The 21,640-nt window shown below is 43.2% G+C and overlaps 1 protein-coding gene across 1 annotated transcript in view; it reads left to right on the top strand.

Annotated features, from left to right (window-relative positions):
* LOC139454335 (uncharacterized aarF domain-containing protein kinase 5-like) overlaps window positions 1-18,155 on the top strand; it is a 28,980-nt gene extending 10,825 nt beyond the window's left edge. Inside the window, exons 7-12 of the mRNA XM_071235965.1 lie at window positions 6,883-6,966; window positions 8,927-9,179; window positions 9,990-10,197; window positions 15,155-15,229; window positions 16,104-16,328; window positions 16,942-18,155. Coding sequence (XP_071092066.1) covers window positions 6,883-6,966; window positions 8,927-9,179; window positions 9,990-10,197; window positions 15,155-15,229; window positions 16,104-16,328; window positions 16,942-16,957 — 861 coding nt within the window. The 3' untranslated portion in view covers window positions 16,958-18,155. The remainder of the gene's footprint in view (window positions 1-6,882; window positions 6,967-8,926; window positions 9,180-9,989; window positions 10,198-15,154; window positions 15,230-16,103; window positions 16,329-16,941) is intronic.
* The last annotated feature ends 3,485 nt before the right edge of the window (window positions 18,156-21,640 follow it).

Below are 21,640 nucleotides of genomic sequence, written 5' to 3'. Positions count from 1 at the left end.
AACCATTTTCCTTAATAAAATGTTACCACACAAAAAACTTCGTTTTTGTATGATATACGACCACCCTTACGGTGCCTCACCCTCTACGGCGCGTCACGCCAAGGGAAGCAACTCTCACCCAAATCACTTTCCATATGTCTAATGCTGACGGAATGTGGGGAGGTGGGTGGCCGTGCCCCAAGGAGGATTTCATCAGAGAATTCACAACCTCTACAGGTTTGTAAAATTCTCTTTCAGATTAAATCCTCCTTGGGGCACTTATTGCATCAAGACAGACTCCTAAAGATAATCTAGGAAGTGGCATCCGTCAGCAACAAGCGAAATAAATACATCGTATTTTGAATATTCAGAGAATAAACTGAGAGTTCAATAAAATGGAACCAACCTTATCGTGAGGCACCACCGTCGAGAGGCGGGGGCTGGAGACAGGGCGTGGTCGACCATATGCTATGATATTAGCCTTTATTCTTGGCTGATCATATTTTGAGAACTCAAAACACCCTCCCCCCCACTTGTTTGAACGAGTGATATAGGGGCGTTGATCACGAGAGACTATAACCGCGCTGAGCTAGGCCAGAGGGTCTCCGAGGATCTGAGGAGTGCTGTGCAATACGAGTATTATCGAGTAGTAAGGACGGATAATTTATCGACCGTAGAAGATATAATCCGGACCGTTACTGAGCAGTTGTATAACCGGTCCGGGCGATCTAAAATCTCGAAGGCTCAATCGGCTAGAGATTAGAACTTTGCCCAGTTCGGAGAACTGACTGACCAAACCGAGCACGCTCGCTTGAGTGTTTGTCGAGTTGGTAATGTTTGATGAACGTGCTCGGCTGGCTCCAAATAGCCGCGGAGCAGATCTCCTCAATGGGCAGAGCCGCGGCGTACGCTTGTGATGTAGCCACTGCTCTAACCGAATGAGCCTTCAACTTGGTAGGGGGGTCCCTGCCTTGAAGGGTGTACGAAGTACAGATAGTAGAGACTATCCACCTGGAGATAGTTTGTTTGCTCGCAGGTGAGCCAGCCTTCCTACCGCCATAACAGCAAAATAGTTGATTATCCTTACGGATACCCTTAGTTCTGCTGATATAGGCCTTGAGTGTCCTACGGACATCCAAGACATGAGCATGTCTTGCAGTGGTCCCCGACGAGGAAGGCTGTGAAAGAGCAGGTAGCTCAATAGGAGCCGTCACGTGGAAGGCGTGTGCGACCTTAGGACGGTAAGAATCCGGCAGCCGAATACTGACCCTGTCCCGGTGGAAGACAGTTAACTCGGGATCGGCTGACATTGCATGAATGTCGCCTACCCGTCTGCCGGACGTTATCGCCACAAGGAACGCCGTCTTCCAGCTCAACAGCTGAAGAGAGAGAGACGACAGATCCCGAAAGGAAGGACCGGACAGCCAATCAAGAATGATTGACAAGTCCCAAGGGGGACTGATCCGCCGTACCGGCGGTCGGATCCTGTCCACACCTGCTAAAAAGCGCTGCACTAATGGGTGCGCACCCAGAAGTGCCCCGTCGACAGGGACGTGAAAAGCTGCGATAGCTGTAGAGTACCCCCGGACTGTTGATGCGGCCAGGCCGTCATCTAGTCGCGACTGGAGGAACTCAAGCACGGCTACGAGATCTGCAGAAAAGGGATCTGCAATCCCTCTATCGACACACCAGCGCGCATAGCAGGCCCATCTATCCTCGTACTGAACGTTTGTCGAATCCCTCCGCGAAGCCAGTATTGTGTCTGCAACTCGTGCAGGAATACCGCTCTTCTGGAGGCGATTCCTGACAGTGGCCAAGCCACCCACTGAATCCTGGGATTTCGGGTGGAGGGCCCCGTTCTGGGATAGTAGGTCCGGTCGTAAAGGTAATAGAACAGGAGGCTGAGCCAGAAACCTGAGTATTACTGGAAACCAACTCTGCGCCGACCAAAGAGGTGCCAGGAGCACAAGTAGTCGCGCAGGTTGAGTGGTGAGCTGAGATAGGACCTTGTGGATCAGAGGTACTGGGGGGAATGCCCACAGAATTCTGTCCGTCCAATCTAGCTGGAAGGCGTCCGGTGCCACCGACCTCGGGTCGGGGACTCGGGAGCAGAACGTTGGTGTCTGGTGGTTCACCCCAGACGCAAACAGATCCACCTGGAACGACCCGTATAATTGGGAGATAATCCCGAATATCCCCGGGTCGAGCCTCCACTCGTGAGGAGCGAGGATCCGGCGAGACAGAGCGTCCGCACGGACGTTGTCTACCCCCGGGAGATAAACAGGTAGCACCCTGATATCGTGTGAGTCGCACCATAGGAGGAACTGCCACGTCTCTTGGAGAAGCGACGGAGACACCGTTCCCCCCTGCTTCCGGATGTAAGTCATCGCCGTTTGGTTGTCCATCTCTAGACGAACCACTTGGCCACGAAGCAGATCCAGGAAGCGTTGGAACACCAACCTGACCGCTCTCAGTTCTAGCACATTGATATGCAATTTGATCTCCTGCTGGGACCATAGTCCCGAGGCAGTGTGATCGTTCAGAACGCCTCCCCAGCCGGAGAGTGACGCGTCTGTTTGAACTGTGAGAGACGGAACGGGAGTGTCGAGGGGGAGCCCCCGGGACAGATTCCCGACCTCGGTCCACCACTGAAGGTGTGTAATGAGCCACTGCGGGGTCTCGAGAACAGTCTCGAGATTTTCCGAGTTCACCCAAAGTCGACGGAGCGCTTGTTGAATGGGTCTCATTCTCAGGCGCGCCCGCCAAACCACATCCACTGTCGCCGTCATGTTGCCCAGTAACTGGAGCCATGTACGAGCAGTGTGACTTGCGGACAGAAGGAACTGGGTAGTAACGCTTCTGACCTTGGTAATGCGATCTTGTGACAGTGATACAAGACCGCTCACCGTGTTGAAATTCGCCCCTAGGAAGACTAGATTCTGAGTAGGTCTCAGGTCTGACTTCTTGAGATTGACTATCCACCCTAGAGTGATCAGAATATCTATCACTTGTTGTGTAGCTATCTGACTCAGGGATTGCGATAGAGCTCTTAGTAACCAGTCGTCGAGGTATGGGTGGCAGAGCCGACCTTTCGACCTGGCTATTTGGGCCGGAATCAACATCAGCTTGGTGAACACCCTCGGGGCCGTGGCGATCCCGAATGGTAGAACCCTGAACTGATAACACCTCCCGTCGAAAGAAAACCTGAGGTATTTCTTGAACTCGGGGTGTATGGGTACGTGGAGATAGGCGTCTTTTAGGTCTATTGACGTTAGCCATTCTCCTGTCTCGACCGCGGAGATCACTGAGCACAGTGTCTCCATCCGGAAGGACGGTACCTCTATATGATTGTTCAACCTTCTCAGATTGAGAATAGGTCTGAACCCTCCGTCTTTTTTGGTGACTAGGAAATAAGTCGAGTAGAAGCCCTCGCTTTCCTGTCCCACGGGAACCGATTCGATCGCCGCCTTCATAAGAAGTGCGTTGACCTCGGCACGGAGGAATTCCGCCTTCTCTCGGGTAGCAGGCACCGGAGTGTGCTTTATCCCGGAGAAGGGGGGCGGATGATGTTTCCACCGAGGCAAGTGGCCATCCCTTAGAGTGGACAGGGTCCAGGGATTTGAGGTGACTGTCTCCCATTCCCTCAGGAATAGAGCCAGTCGGCCGCCTACGGGGACATCCGGTTTGAGGCAGTGGACCCCGGCTGTCAGCAGTTCGATAACCGGGGCGCTTCGGGCGCTAATGGGAACCCGATGGGTTCCCGGCCCCGCGAAAAGGCTGCTGGCCTCGACCAGCTGCCTTGCCCCGGCCCCTGCCTCGCTTGCTCCTCCCGGCGCCCTTACCTGTAGGAAGCGGCTGCTTCCAAGTAGGTGCGGACTTCTGAGCCGGCGCGTCAGCGTGGGAGGATTCAAGCGGAGAGGCCCGCTTACGCGGTTTAACGCTAGGTATTTCCAACAAGGCCTTAGAGTCCTTGATGGAGGCATACATTTGAGCGGCCTCTCGGACTACCTGCTGAGCCCCAGGGAAGAGGGTAGAACCCATCTTATAAGGCAAAGCTAGGAGATCCTGGCGTGTGGACGTCGAGTACTTGGATACTGACATCCACAGCCTGCGCATGCCCATAACTGCGCACATCATCTGCGAAGCACAGCTACGAATAGCGTCCCGCGCGAGATGACTGTGGACCTCCGTCAGTTGCACCGCCAACTCCGAAGAGTCGGCCGGCCCCTCTCCCACTAGCTCTCTCTGTACAGCCGACAGATAAGCAGAGTGTACGGCTATGCGAAGCTGTTGGCCTGCATTACGGTATTGCTCCTCAAAGCAAACGTAAGCCGCCTTCAACTCCGCGCCGCACATGGGAAAGGGGGGCAATCGCCGGCCCTGCTTGGCCTTAGCCAAGGCGGGGGTCGAAGACCCCCCCAGGGTGACAGAAGTCCAAACGCACTCGTCGACCACTGGCACCTCAAAATCACCGTCCTCTGCCAACGGGTACCGCTTATTAAGTTCGGGCAGGTCGAACTTCCTGCGGGCACCCGAGAGCAGAGGGTCGATGACCTCGTGTGTCAGGGAGGACAAGATACGGAGCCGCACCTGGGGCGCCTTGCTAGGAGCGAAGGCGTCCCCCGGAAGGCGGAACTCAGTTGGATCCGACTCGGGCATAGGCGCAGCCACCTGAGGCAGTACCTGGACAATCTTGTCCCGTACGTGCCTCAACGAGGATGCGATGGAAAAAATTCCCGAAGCCTCCGAGTCATCCCCTCCCTCCTCCATCCACTCCTCCTCTCTCGATTCCGAGCCGACCGTAGTCGACTCGTCCTCAAGAGAGTGAGCGGACGAGGCAGGAAAAGGACACCCGAAGGCCTGGGTCTTCGCATCCCCGGGCTGCCCCCGGCCCGAAGCCGAGTCCCGGTCCCGAGGTGCCGGGGGTTCAAGAGAACCCACCTGGCTCTGGGCCATAAATCCGCTAGCTGGAGCCTCGGCCTCGGAGAAGGCGTCTGACCCCGCTAGGAATAAAGGTGCGGAGGTAGTGAACGAGCCAGCGCTCGCCACCCCTTCACTGGGGAGCGACCTCGAGCCGGAGCCGAAGCCCGGTCTCGGGTCGTCCCCGAGGTCGAGTGGCCTGCCTCGGCCGACGCCGGGCATTCCACAAGACCTCGAAACCGCGCCCGGCGCCGACGACGAGGAAGGCCCCGCCCGCATCTCCTCTCGGAGCTGAGACTTGACCTCCTCCATCATCGACGCCATCTGCGACTTAAACAAAGCAGATATATCTGCTAAAGACGGTGCAGAAGAGGGTGCAGTTAAGGGGACCTCGGGAACCCTAGAGCCTTCACCCCCGGCCCTCGAAGAGGGAGCGGAGGAGACCGTAGCGGAAGGCTTATTAGCCTTAGGTTTATTTTTACCCTTTTTAGACGGGGGGGGAATGGCCTTTTTCGAGTGAATGTCCACCCCCGCCTCGAGTAGGCTTTTATAGTGTAGGAGATCGGCATGCCGCCTTTTCATCGTCTTGGGCGTAAAAGCCTTGCATGTGGGGCATGATTGATCATCGTGTCCGTTCTCCACCAAGCACTTTAGGCAAAATGCATGTTGGTCTTGGGGTGGGACGTTAATCCCGCATCCCGTACAAAGTTTGAAGGTCTGTAAAAAGACCGTAAATCTTGTTGGGTTGGGCGGGAAAAGTGTATCAGTGCGATAAAGATCGGAAGATACGTGCTTTTAACAATTGTGAAAACAGAAGCAAAGGCGTAATGTATAATGCGACTGTAGCGCGATACTAATAGCCATTGTCCGTAGTAAAATTTGTTTTGTTTTTTTAAAAAAAAAAAAAAAAAACACCAAGTGGGCGTATTACGCTCTAAGGTGTAAAAAACCCTTAAAAAAGGTAAGTATAGTTATAATCTAGTACATCACCTTGGGTTTTATAAAGGAAAAAACGTGCAGTTGAAAACTGTATGATATAACAAAACCCCAAGCCATTTTGTTGGCCTTGGGGTTACATGTGTCAGACAGTGAAACCGCACAATGGACGCCATTACGGACATTTGAATTCTTATGCACCGTACACGTGGCGTTTCTTCTATGAGAATTACAACCTTATAACTTTACAATGCGAGGTATTACGCCTTTGCAAGGTAATAAATGTACCATACATACAGTTTGGTCAGTCATGCTGTCTCAGGTCACGATTTCGTACTTTGAAACTTTTCTCAGAATGGTCACACGTCTTGTCAGTCGAATGACATAAAGGAAAGTGATTTGGGTGAGAGTTGCTTCCCTTGGCGTGACGCGCCGTAGAGGGTGAGGCACCGTAAGGGTGGTCGTATATCATACAAAAACGAAGTTTTTTGTGTGGTAACATTTTATTAAGGAAAATGGTTACAACTATGTCATGTAGATTTTCTTGAACCAGGAAAATGCAATAAGTGCCCCAAGGAGGATTTAATCTGAAAGAGAACTATGATTGTGGGTTTGAATTCTGGTTCGCCCAAATTATGTTTCAAGGTTTGTCAGCACCATACCCATGCTCGTGGGTTTCACTGAAGTGGTAAAACGTCTGAGACCTGCATCACTTCGGGCTTTCCTCCCACATTAAGCTGACACGCCATGATATAATTGGAATAATGTTACAAAGCGGTGTTAAACTCAACTCACTCATTTTTATATCAGTTAATAAAGACGAGCTTCTGTAGCCCTGGGTTTCAAAATCATGGAAGGAAGTTTCATAGTTGAAAACCTAATATGCTTATTGTACTAATGACATAGTTGAAATAATAAGACATTGTCAAAATGAAAGTATTTTTTAAAGTGTTTGTTTCTCGGTTCTTACTTTTATTGACAGTATCTCTATGTCAAGTGCTCTTTGCCTATGTTGACTATAACATGCATATGTTATGTTACTTTTAGCGGGTGCTCACAGCGGAATACATTGATGGCTGCAAGATCAGCAACATTGCTGGCATCAAGAACTTGGGTCTGTCACTGAAAGATGTAAATAAACAGTTTGTTTAAACAATTCTTCTTGTTCTCCGTTACAGTACTTGTTTGCATCAAGGTCTGATGACACGTCCATAGACGGACTTGAAACAGTCAGTGAGTGACATAGAAAATGACAGGATATAAAATATCTACAACAATGAAATAATAGCATATTTTCACATTTGGATTTTCTTGATTATGTTCATTTTCGAGATACGGATAACAGATATGCTTGTCTGAATAATTTGTTCAGTTGTACTGATAATTTAAAATTCTTGACACTAATTAAAAAATTCACCTGACGCAACCTTCAGTGTTGTCAGATGTTCGTGCACACAGGTATTGTATGGGAGTAGAACATTTGACCATACTGACATTCCCTGAATTGTTCATTGGACTAACTTACCCAAATTGGCTGTGCTGGTCATAGATTCAGATCGGCACACAGCTGGTGGGTTTCATCAGAGTACTAACTTCCAGGACCTATGTCCCTTCAGGATTTCTTTGCTTGATATAACTTTAATACTGTTCAAATTGGCGTTAAACTCAACTCACATTCTCTATTTTGTTCCTGACACAAAGCTTTGTGTCACATAGCTTTGTGATGAAATGTTGGGATTGTTGAGTTGCCTAGTGGATCATGTGTTATGTTGTCACGCCAATGACTTAGGTTTGGTAGAGTTTTTGAATCTCCTTCTTTGTATTCCTGGCTATTCCTTGCTAAATATTAATATTATTATAATCTGAATCGAAGCGATGTCAGCTTAAAGTCATACATTGTCAGTACTGAATGGTATGTTGTTTTCTCTTCACCTGTGAATAAATGTGTCGGCTATGATGTGTAGTCGCTGTATTAACCAACCAATCTAGCGAAGGCCTGGGCTCCTTTCCACAAAGTGATCTTAGCACTACGATTGTTGTAAGTTTATGTTAAGGTATATGAGTTACGATCATCTTAACGCTATTATCGCTTTGTGGAATGGGTTCCTGGTGACAACAAGAGGCCAGCTTGCTTTTGTTCAGATCAATGGGTGCCCAGCTGACGTTAGACAAATGGCAAGGTTTCTCGCTTGACATCGTGTGCAACATGTGCCCTAGCCTTGTGGCAGTCTTCTCTACACATTGTTTTAATGGCTCAGGATGGTAGGTTAGTGGGTTCATTTGTACTTCAATGAGTTATTAATAGGGGTAACTATTGGGCTTTTTTTACTATTGCAATTATATTGCAATAGAACCCCACACTATTGCAATAGTTTTGCGATAGTATTAAACCAACTTTAGTGGTTGATTATCAATGTAATAGAAATCAAAGTAATATTGACACTTTAGGCCTTTTCTCTCCCTGTCGATTAGCAAACCAATGGGAAATAACTCTAAACTGAAGTATTCTGATGCATAATTAGTGTTTTAATTGCAAATTTTGAAACTATCGACTCTTATGCAGACTATCAATGATATCATGAACTTTTATAAATTCCTATTGAGTAATACAAACGTTGGGCAAACAATTGCAATAAATTGATAGTTTGATATATTGTTACACTCCTAGTTATATACAACCTCATTTCATTAGCGTACTGAAATTAGACATGTGTCACTACTAAAACATACAGTCCATGTATTTTCAAAAGTGATGGAGGAACAAAACATATTCATAAATTGTGAAGTATTTTTGATCACACAAATGGCGTTATTAGTTGCAATATGAAGGGTTGGAACCAGTTGTTGGCAAACAGGCTATTGGGGTCTATTATGAATGCTTTTCAAGATAACAAAATTGATTTTAGTAACAAAGACTTGACACATATGGCAATGATTATATATCCACAGTTCATTTTATGACTGGGGCAGTGGGGTAGTCAAGTGATTAAAGTGTTCGCTTGTCATGCAAATGAACAGGTGGCATAAATCTATACTCACTCACTCAATCATTTTATTACCAACAATACTGACCATATATGTTGTTTTCCAGATAGATACCAAGCTAGTCAAATGTTTCTCGGACCAGATTTTCCTGTCCGGTTTTGTCCATGCTGACCCACACCCTGGAAACGTGTTTGTGCGGCGGTCTAAACAAGGCGGTGCCGAGTTGGTGCTATTAGATCATGGCCTATACGACTCCCTCAGTCCCTCTCACAGGGAGTCCCTGTGCCATCTGTATAAAGCCATTGTGATGAAGAACGAACAAGACATGGAAACATACTCCCAGAATCTAGGTGTTGAAGGTGAGGAGAAGGGAGTACTTTGACCAGTATATTACAGCAGTTACTATTGGTGTGTCTTGTCTAAGTAGAAATGGATGTTTTTTCATGAGTACTTTTAAAGGCCGGGTGCAAACTTGAAATAACCCACAGGTTTCCAATTAGTCTGGCTATTCCTCAACAGTGTAAATTTGATCTGCCCATGGTGACAGAGCTGTAACAAACAAACCATACAAAGTGATATCTGCTCATATGTCTGTCTAATGCTTTTTTCCTGCTCTCTTGATAACGTGCATCCCTAAATACATCTTGGTAAAGAAGCATGGTCCATAATCTCTTTTAATATCCCTTTCTAAGTTCAGAATTTTGCACATTGTCTTGAAGTATATGTCCAATTTATTTGAATAGTTGGAGTCAATGAACAGTGTTCTCACCCTGTAATGATCGCATGCTAAAACAAAGCAACAACTGGACTGTCCAGTTATTTACAGGCCGTCATCATATGGCTGAGATATTGCGGGGTGCGGCATTTGACAAAAAAAAATAATTGTAGTTTTACTTAGTAGAAGTGTGGTGGGGTAGCCTAGTGGTTAAAGCACTCAATTGCCACACCGAAGACCCTGGTTTGATTCCCAACATGGGTAGAATGTGTGAAGCCCATTTCTGGTGTCCCCCACCGTGATGTTGCTGGAATATGGCTAAAAGCGGTGTAAAACCATACTCACTCACATAGTAGAAGTTATGTAACTATGGTGATAAAGAAATGTACCGGAACAAGGTTGTTATTAAGATTTGATACTGTCATTAATATTGCAATGCCTTGCTACTCCTCAGATTTCCACATATTTGCCATAATGCTTGTACAGCGGCCAGTTAGAGTGAAGAACAAGCCTTTGCTCCGCACCAAACCCTTCTCGCGTCAAGAGTGGAGAAACATGTCCAAAGAGTTACAAGATCAACTCAAGAAGGAATTCTTAGTCATTCATGATCGTGTTTTGCAGGTCATGAAAGATATGCCTAAGGGTCTTCTTTTGATATTTAGGTAGGAAATCTCCGTTTTAGTTGATGAGTGGCTTCCTTCACTCTATATCTTCAGTGGTTGGTGTTATTACGTATTTGTCGTAACAATTTCTCTCTTTTGATTGTGTCATTTCTCTCACTCTTTCCTGAGCAGTTTCACGTTTGCACTCTCTCGACTCTGAATATTGTGATATCAACTGCTTTGTAAGCATGCTTATGGCTGTGTTGGGATGCATAAATGTGATTCAGTAGGATGGTATGCCAGTTATTATTGATGTACTCTGGAAATGATATCTTCTATCCTGCATGTATCTCATGGCAGTCCTTGGGGGACATAGGTTGGCATTGCTTACAGGAGGCAGTCTTGAAAATGCTTTTCTTGTTTTAGTGTAAAGATGTAGCGCTTACCAAAATTTGATTGTAAATTTGAAAAATTGCTCAGCTTTTGCGCATTTGCATATCTTTATCCACTCCTCTTGCTCAGTGTTTGTGGTGGTTTTATATCTGCTGGTTATTACGACCGGTCGTCTATGTCCTGTAATCATGTCACACATGGCCTGGTTGTATAGTGTCCGCATGTTATGATGTTGTGTTTTACCTGGGGGACTTATTAAGATAAATGAGATTGGTAAAACTGCCCCAATGAAAGCAAAACCACCTAGACAATAATCCATCATACAGATTTGCTGAACTAAAATCCCTACCTGTCGTTTGACATAAGTATTAATCTGTGGTTATTTGTTTGTGATCCATTTACAGAGTTAAGACTAGTAGAAAGAATATACACTGTATGTGTTATAACTCCAAAGGGATGCCATCTTTCTACAGGACATATGAGAAAGGAAACGCTAGCTGTGCGCCCGTTAGCTATGTTGCATTAGATATTTTATTATTTTAAACCCAAACATGATTGCTCAGCATGGTGTAAGGACTGGAATAGATCTATTCTTTAATCTTCTTTAATTGCTGCAAGTGCCTGCTTTGGAATGAACATTTGTTTTAATGATTGTGAAGGTCGTGAGCTGAGTTTGTCTGAGAGTCTCCTCAAGGACAAGCAATGTTAGGCCCATGGTGGCATTCCTTGTCTGTTATTGAACGACATTTGCGTGATAAGTTAGGTTAGTAATCATGATGAATATTCAATATCTAATTAGTCTGAGAAATGCGTTAAGGGTAGGTAGTTGTAATAAGAAATGACACTGGCATTAATCTTGTTCATTATGTTCATATCCAGAAATATGTAAGACTTACTGAACTTCACAGGTCTGCTGACTATTAATATGTTAGGGCATAAGAGTTTTAATTCCAAAGAGAAATCCTTAATTGCAGAACCTGGAAAATATTATTTCATGATTGCCCTGAGATGAACAAAAATCTGCAAAGGAAGTTCCCTTATTGCATGCTAGCCATAACGCTGTTGACTGGTGAAAACATCTTTGTGAGACAGTAGTAGACACAGCTGAGATAGTAAATACTTGCATACATAAATGCATTTGTGATCATTTGTGTATGTCATGAAAACTAGACAAGATTTGCTTTTGGCATTTTGGTTTAAGGATAGTCCTGTGTTAGCTAGATTCTTTAATGTTAGAGTTACGTGTTAGTCCTGAGGGAATATTGCGGAGATTTGTACTTTCTCTCACCCTCATTTGCTAACAGAAACCATATTAACCATATCTATTTCCAACAACTTGAACTAAACACTTTAACTACTTGAGAGATTAATGCAGTTTAATGCCTGTACTAAAACATCAATAAGGTTGCATGCAAACAAAGGCTGACCTGTTATTACTTGCATAATGAATCCTACACCGCTATCTCTTGTATTACGGCCACTTTGAAAGGATGTTTTAGTCCGTCAGTGATGTTAGTAAAAGCCAAAAAAAGTAGGCCGAAAATGTAGGTGGAAAGGCTTGTTCTTCATTCGAGGAAGCTGCTGTTGATGTATCCGTCTCTCTCATCTCTTGGTGACATTTGTTTCCTTAGACCATCGTGTCTTCTGTGAGATTCTGGTACAACGCCCGATAGCACGCAAGACGCTTTACTTGCCGAGTCGAATGACAGAAAAAGACTTGGAACATATGCGAGTGATGGCAGGCCAACACTTTGACAAAATTATGGCTGTGCTGAAATGTATGCCACGAAGTCTGTTGTTAGTCATAAGGTGGGTGTACAAATGCTTGTTGAATATATGCTGCAGAGTGTGTTGTTGCTTCATCAGGTGGGTATCCTCAAACAGTAAGTGGTTTGTCTATTTTTGCAGGAATAAAACAATTGTAAGTGACTCTGTGAATTAACCAAGCAATATTTTGTGTGTGTTTGTTTCCCTAAAGCTTTAAATAGTAGGCCATGCCACTAGAAGCTTACTGTTTCCTGATTGGTTGGTAATAGTGGGCAGGGTTTGCATTATCTATCTGAATGATGTCACCGATTTTGTATCGTTTGTAACAATTGTTTGTGTGTTAAGGATTAAATAAGCAGTCTTTAAAGCCATTGTGGTTGTGGGGGCATTTTACATGTGTTGTTTTTGAATACATACACAAAGGTTTAATTTTGAAAGTTGAAATATACACATCCACGTAAATATTTCTTCATGAATGTTTGTGCACACGTCCCAGGGGAAATGTGATGTTTTGTTACTATTTACTGGTTGAGAAATTGTTCATGCTTTGCACAGCTGTTGATGTGATGAGGAAATGCCGTTTGCTGGTTGTATCATGAAAAAGGTGAAACAATTTTGAATTTGGAGTTGGTGCTTGATATTCATGGTTCTGGTTTGTTTCTGGGTATTACACTTCTCAAGCTTCAGTATTTTCTTGCCTCATCTGCAACCTTGAAGTACAGACACACATATTCCGCAGTCATAGGGTCTGCAGCAATGAACCACACCAGTAAATATAGATTGCAGTAGTCCATGATCGTTGGAAGATGAAATGGGAATCAGATGGACACAATTGGTTTTATGTGAACACAATATGGGATACAATGGACACAATTGGGTTCAGATGGATACACTGATGATCGGATAGCGATCCAGTGGACACAATGGGGAGCAGATGAATTCTACGGGATCCAATAGACACAATGGAGATCAGATGGACACAATGGAGATCAGATGGACTTCATATCATTCAGACACAATGGGCATCAAATGGACACAATATGATTCAGACATAATGAAGATCAGATGGACACAATGGGGATCAGATGGACACAATGGAGATCAGATGGACGTCAGATCATTCAGACACAATGGGCATCAAATGGACACACTGTGATTCAGACGTAATGAAGATCAGATGACCCAATATGATTGAGCCACAATGGGGATCCAATGGCCACAATATGATTCAGACATAATGGGGATCAGATGGATACAATAGGGATCTGATGGACACAATGGGGATCAGATGGACACACTGGGGATCAGATGGACACAATGGGGATCAGATGGACACATTGGGGATCAGATGGATACAATGGGGATCAGATGGATACAATGGGGATCAGATGGATACAATGGGGAACAGATGGACACAGTGGGGATCAGATGGATACAATGGGTACATAGTATGGAAAGTACTGTAACTGTCCAGTGTCATGGAAGACCTAGTTAGTCTCTGCTTGTGTGTCATTTAATCTCAGAATTTGTATAGTGATGCTCACACCTTCAACCACTAGTTGGTCTGCTCTGATGTTTTGATAAACTTGTCCGAGTTGAAACTGTGTTACAATTGCTGATGACAGCTCTTGTATCCCTGATGATGAGTTTTGGACTAGGTTTGTGTACATTCAGTCAGGATATTACTCTTTAACATACTATGAATAATTTATACTGACACACAGTGAAAACACATAATTAGCTTTCACCACAAGAATTATGTTAGAACTAAATCTTTACTCACCTGACATGACGATGAATGAGAACTGTGTGACAAAATGACATTGTTGTTTGATTATCTCATGCCAGGGTACACAGATATGATGATGAATGAGGACTGTGTGACAAAATGACATTGTTGTTTGATTATCTCATGACAGTATACACAGATATGACGATGAATGAGAACTGTGTGACAAAATGACATTGTTGTTTGATTATCTCATGCCAGTGTACACAGACATGACGATGAATGAGAACTGTGTGACAAAATGACATTGTTGTTTGATTATCTCATGCCAGTGTACACAGACATGACGATGAATGAGAACTGTGTGACAATCTGACATTGTTTTGTGATTATCTCATGCTAGTGTACACAGACATGACGATGAATGAGAACTGTGTGACAATCTGACATTGTTTTGTGATTATCTCATGCTAGTGTACACAGACATGATGATGAATGAGAAGTGTGCGACAAAATGACATTGTTGTTTGATTATCTCATGCTAGTGTACACAGACATGACGATGAATGAGAAGTGTGCGACAAAATGACATTGTTGTTTGATTATCTCATGCTAGTGTACACAGACATGACGATGAATGAGGACTGTGTGACAAAATGACATTGTTGTTTGATTATCTCATGCCAGTGTACACAGACATCACGATGAATGAGAACTGTGTGACAAAATGACATTGTTGACATTGATGCTCATGATATCAGTCACTGGATTGTCTGGTCCAGACTCGATTATTTACAGACGCTGTCATATAGCTGTAATATTGCTGAGTGCAGCGTTAAGCAACAAAGAAGAAACAAACAATATGTTTCTATGGTTCGTGTTTCTTTTGGCAGTGAGTATATTTGTGTACCTTTTGTGTGGTAATCATACCCTGATAATGTGGGATGTTGCTCATGGTATCAGTCACTGGTTTATCTGGTCTGAACATCGACCTTTACACCACATTTCCAAAATGAAACAAAATGAAAGTTTTGTCAGGGGCCTTTCTGGGTATTTATTGTGAAACATTGCAATGCTGATTGCTGCACAGATGGGGATAGTGCTGTATTTCGGAATGTTTGTTTTCAGGAACCTGAACACCATCAGGGCTATCACTAGGGAACATGGCCACCCTGTTGACAGATATGGCATTATGGCTCGCAGGTAGGCCACTCAGACGGATCTGTATACTGTAGTCACTGTTGTAGGAGCGATATGGAAAGTATGTGTATCGTATATATGTTGTGTGCTTCAACCAGATCACTTGATCTTATTTTGAACATAAAAAATGCCTAAACAAAAGGGGGGGCACGGGTGGCCCAGTCGTCTTTGGAGGCGCGATTCACTGTGCAGAGTTGCGTCCCTTGGGCACGCCAGAAACCTGTGAATCCCGGTTCCCCCCAATTATGTTTCCAGGTTTGTCAGCACCATACCTGTGCTCATGGGTTTCACCAAAGTGGTAAACATTTCAGACCTGCATCATTTCGGGCTTTCCTCCCACATTAAGCTGACACGCCGTGATATAACTGGAATACTGTAAAAGCGGCATTAAACCCAACTCACTCACCTATAAAAAAAAGAATAAAACCACTTTAAATGTTTGTGACATTTTCATAACTTATGGCTAGTCAGTCAGTATTGAAAAACAACAACTCTTTTTTAAAATTTAATTAATTAATTGGATTAAATTTCAATGTCAAGATCATGACAATCTTTTGTCTTGACAGGCATGAAAACAATTTCTGATATATTTTATAGTAAATGGCGTTTTCAGACTTGGCAGTTAGAAAAAACATCTTAATCATGTTGATTATTATTATTGAGTATTATACTTTTTTCTACTTTCTTGATTTTTATGGCTGCTGATCCATAAAGCAGTTAATTAAAAAAGCAACTGATGCAGCTTTGCATGTGATCACTATTCCCAGTTGATTAATCTCATTTTAGTGCATGAAGTGAACATTGTCAACATGCCCTCCTTATTTATGTCATTTTCGCTCAGATTTTAAGACGGCTCCTAAATTTGATTTTGTTGTAGTGCCATATCAGGAACAGCTCGGCAGCTGGCAGGAGGTCTAAACATTACCGGGCACCTAAGGGCATGGTGGGAGAGGTGTGTGTTCGACATCCGTGTCCACACGGAGAATGTTAAACACAGACTGACAATGTTCCTGGCCTTTGCCTTCCTCCGAGTGCTGGAGCTTCTGGGAAGAGCACCCTCTGTGAAGTCCATCAAACAGTTTGCGGACAAGGAAGGGAAGAGGTAGGGTGCATTCGGATTATAACAGATTCCCAAGGTGATAAAAACAAATGCAGGTCGGGGGAGTCCCAGAGAGATTCCTGGTTAGAATTGGTTCTCAGTAACGTATGCTTGTTATTAGAGATGATTTACTTCTTGGGTAAAACCATGAGTATGCGTTAGGTGCTGACAAACCAAGAAACATAAAGATAATCAGGGTGAACCCGTATTCGAACCCACAATCATAGTTTCCTGGTGTGCCTAAGGGACGCAACTCTGCATGTAACTATATGGATAACTTGTTTATTGTTTGTAACTATGGATAATGACTTTATTGTTTGTAACTAGGGATGATAATGTGTTTATTGTTTACAACTATGGATAACGACTTCTTTATTGTTCGTAACTGGAAAACAATGTGTTTATTGTTTGTTACTATGGATGACAACTTTTTTATTGTTTGTAACTAAGGATAAAAACTTCTTTATTGTTTGTACCAGTCAGCAGTGACAGTTTTTTAAAGCTTGTCCATCTTCATTTTTGAAGTGAAGTGTGGGCTACTGAGTACTTGTCCAAAGTGCCTTCTAAGGAAAAACAATCTGTATTTTTTTGTTTGACACTGTTTCATCTGTTTCAGATTTGATACAATCTGAGACCTGGCAGTTTAAAGCATATTCATCATTGTGACCCTTGTCATCCAGAGAGGAAATACAGCAAAGAAGCAGATTATTGGAACTGACTGTATAACAGGGTGTTGATCACATGGCGGAGTGTAATTCCAGTGCCTGTTTGGTGGAGTTGTTGGTGCAGACAGATTGTGTTAACACCATAGAGAGTTTTCATCTGAAAGCTATGTAACCTTGCAGTTATGGTAAAGTAGTTATTAATATAGTTTTGAGTAATTTCTCAATGATCATTGGAAAGTGATTTGTATTACATCATTATGGAACAGCCTATGCTAATATGTTTGACCTTCATTGCATAGGGCAAAACAAATGATGAAAAATGATTCAATAATATTTCTATAATAACTGTGCTGAGACTAGCTTGTATAAGCACTTTGATCACTATTATAGCTTCCGAGGTTTGTTTTAAATATTATATGTATACATATTATCTAATGTCAAAAGTAGTGCTTGTTTTTTAAAATGATTAGAATCTGTTTTCTACCTTGGTGATGTCAAACTGTTAATTTTAATTGTTTTCTAAGGTTGTTGACTGTTGATTGTTATGATTCTGTATGTTGATAAGGTATCGTGTGGTCAAATGATAAGGGCACCAGTGAAGAGTTCAGGGCTCCAGATAATGTTCTTGAGTATAGTCTCAATTGTTATCATTCACTTAGGGTATTGAATATATTTTTACTTCATTGGTCTAAAAAAAATAATAGTCTTGGTTCTCAGGCACTGCTCACATCATAAAGTCTGCCGCATGTTTCGTTTTTATTTCCATTTAAAAAAAACCAAATTTTTAAATATTCAGAGTCTCGAACACACAACACTAGCAGTGAAATGCTTCAATACTTACAAAGTGATCCAATATAGCCTGCAGTTACTTCCCTTTACTGCGCATCTCGTGTTATGGTCATCATGGCAATGCACACACACTTGTAGTCCAACGGTGGTCCAATACTGTATTCCAGTATTTTACTCATCAAGGAATACATTTATGTAGGGAGGCCCTGTCCCAGGTTGATTGTACACAACTGTTATTTACTTACATACTAGTTTGAACAAAAAAACAAACAAAAAATGCCAGCCTGGACTATATTTTCAAAATCCATTGCCCGAGAACCAATTCTTAAATTTTTTTAGCCTTGAGTAGACATTTTAAAATTAATTCTTAAAATGTTGTATCTTTTCAAGTGCTGAAGAAAGCATGTAACGTCACATGAATTCAAAACAGCATTAGACATGTCTAATTAACAGTGAGCGTAGTGTAGCATAATTTTCATGCATTAATCACTGCATTAGAGTTCATGTGTATATGTTAAGCCTGCATTTGATCAGTAAATAAAGATATGTAAAGAACTAGAGGAACGCAAGTTGAGTGAGTGAGTATGGTTTTACGCCTCTTTTAGCAATATTCCAGCAATATCAAGGCAGGGGACACCAGAGATGGGCTTCACTCATTGTACCTATTTCTGGAATCCAAACCGGGTTTTAGGCGTGATGAGCCTTTTGTATGCAAGCAACTCAAAATTATTGGGTAATGGTGATACAGTTTTCGCATTATACAAAAATATGTGGCTTATCTGGAGATCTTGAGAGCTGCATCCCTTAGAGCTGCCAGAAGCTGTTGGTTGTGATTTCTGAACCCTGATTTGCCTCAGCTTTTTAACCATTATCTCTCAGCACCATACCTTTCGAAACCCATCTTTATATCTCCCAACATTCTTGGCTGTTGAAGGTTAGAAGGAGAATGTGTGTTTTGAAGTTCCAATAATATGTTGCTTGTCAGGAAAAAATTCAGGTTTATAAATATTCCGGTTTCTGGTTTGAATTAGCAAAATTAATTTGAGGTTGAAGTGATACATATTTTTGCTGATTTTTGTTTGAACAGCAAATTGTAAGTAACAGTTTCAGTTTTGGATTCCAGATATGTTTTGTTTGCAAGTATTCAACGATGATTTTACTCCTTTTCCAGAATCAGGGCTTATTCTTCCATCTCAGCTTAAAATTAATATTTCTGGTGCATATTGGCTTGAATGATTTTAAGATATATTTCTATCTAATACAGATTCACTGCAATGTGTTAATGATAGTTTTGTCTTCCACTTGAGCAATCAGCAAGATCAGTAAAGGATGTAATAGAATATAGTTGGTATGTACATTTGTTGTCAAAATGGTTACATCAGAGTGATTTGTACATGAAATGTTTATGGATAACAGCTTCTTTATTGTTAAAATGTTCAGGGCTACTTCTTGCCCCTTCATCTGCTCTTCTTGTTCTAATGTTACCCAAGTCACAATCACACCCAGCCTACACTTTGCCACACCCAGCTGCTCTACCATTAATCCTGTTGGCTTCGGTGTTACATTGTTATCTTGATACATTAATACAACCATGTCTTTGTTTGTTTATTTGTTGATAAACACCACACTTCGAAATATTCCAGCTATATGACGGTGGTCTGTAAATAATCAAGTCTGGACCCGACAATCCAGTAATTAATATCATGAGCATCGATCTACGCAATTGGGATACGATGACATGCATCAACCGAGTCAGCAAGCCTGACCACCTGATCCCATCAGTCGCCTCTTATGGCAAGCATGGGTTGTTAAAGACCTAGTCCTACTCTGGTCTTCATGGGTCCCATCCTTGTGTAAACATATCAGCAGGTGTATGTATTTATGTTTATTAACTGAATATGCTTTCTCTTTTGATGAAGGGGCAAGAAGGAGCCTTGAAACATCGTTACAATAAAGAAGTTGTTTTCCATAAAAGTTTCATGTCTTCTTTACTAAGAGAATTTTTCCGTCCTACTGGTGCTGTCTGCGACCACTAATTGCATAGGTGAGCTTACAGTGGAATGTGTTGGGAGAAAGTGTGTGTCGGCATTGCGTTAGGGAGAGCAACGACCTTACCTTTGGTCAAGTGGATAGTCTCCCCAGGAGCGGAAGGTTGGCCTTTCAAGGGTTGAATCTGATGGTCCAGTCATGTCAAAAGAGTTTAAAAGATGGCACACCCTACCTGGCGCTCGGCATTAAAGAGATAAAACACGAAGTGGTCGGTATACCTTGTCTCAGTGGGCTATCCCTGTTAAGACTGGTATCACCCTGGGTTAGCCCTATGAAACCGGTTTATGTTCGGACTAGTACAAGCACCCAAAACGTGCGTGCACGTGGCTATATAAGTACAATAGTCTTGAACGCGACGTTAACACCCACTTCCTCTCACCTCAGCTCACCTGGGGAGAGCCAACACAGAAATAACTAACCTCAATTACATGAATTGGCTGAACTTTGTCCTAGTGTTTCTTGCAGAGAAGAACCCTTTGTTAATTGTTGTTTAACTCTGCACACAGCAATATTCCATCTGTACGACGTCGATCTAAATAACACAAATCTGGACCAGACAATCCATTGATCGACATCATGAGCATCGATCTACGCAAATGGGATACGAGGACATGCATTGACCAAGTCAGGGAGCCTGATCATCATGGCCACGGATACCGTTAGTCGCCTCTGACGGCACGCATGATTTGTTAAAGCCCAATTCTAACCCGGATCCTCACGGCGGGAAATAACCCTTAATACTGGTCAAATTATCTTTAAGTGACATTTAGAATCTCTGGTATCAATGAAGAAAAATAGAATATGGATTAAATTAGAATGAGTAGGTGAGGGATCTGGGTTTAACGTCGCTTTGAACAGTTACTGTATTCCAGTTATTTCACGGCGTGTCAGCTTGATGTGGGAGGAAAACACGAAGTGATGCGAGTCTCAGACTTTCCACAAATCCGAACCCAGAAAGGTTTCTAGTGAGCCGAAGCGACGCAATTCTGCATAGCGAATTTCGTCGCCTAAAACGTCTGGGCCACATTTGGCCCGGTTAAATAAGACGTTCATTCCTGTCAAATCGATTTTGAGATTTGCCCTACACACGGTCAATTTCTCCATAACAAAGAGTTGGGAATCCAATATTTTGTCTTCTTAATGTTCTAATAAAGTTGACAAATGGGACAGAACTGAACTATTGTGAAGATCATGTTACCACTTTTTTCGAGAGAGCTATGCGTTTTACATTGTTCGATCTCTCATAGAGAGCCACTGCTGGATAATGACTACAGTTTTGCCCGGGAACCGAGCCAGTGCAAGACCCCTCTGCTGGAGGCCAGATGCTACTGGTTAATGGTCATTCATCACTGGAGGGCTAATATCCACAGTTACGAGTTTGGGGATTGTTTACATCAGACCCGACGTGTTTAACGTGGTAATGTCAGAGTTTCCTGTTTGATATGTCGTCTCCTGCATCCACGGCATAAGCTGTTGAGACCACTGGATAGGAGAAATCTGTGCCATTCCGACCTTAATGAAATATTTGTTCCTCTGTGAAATTAGATGGCCGGTAGGCCAGTGTTCAGGATCCCTTCGCGAATGTTAAAACATAGTGATCTTAAGAGTTTATGAGAAGACTTAAGCTTTGCTTTTCTGTTATTTTGGTCGAGACGAGTCAGGTTTAAATGGCATGCTTTAGTGCACCGAAGAGACTTGTCATGTTGAAAGAAAGAGACAGGGCAATCAGAGATTTGGACCGACGCCATTGTGACAAAGCATTGACCGAATTCCAAGTTGCAATGCCGACACTGAGGTGATATCATCATCCCG

The sequence above is a fragment of the Haliotis cracherodii genome, unplaced genomic scaffold (assembly GCF_022045235.1).
Source record: "Haliotis cracherodii isolate W230 unplaced genomic scaffold, xgHalCrac1.p SCAF_10, whole genome shotgun sequence".
Lineage (NCBI taxonomy): Eukaryota > Metazoa > Mollusca > Gastropoda > Lepetellida > Haliotidae > Haliotis > Haliotis cracherodii.
The sequence above is the reverse complement of the archived record's forward strand: the minus strand, read 5'-3'. Positions and strand labels throughout refer to the sequence as shown.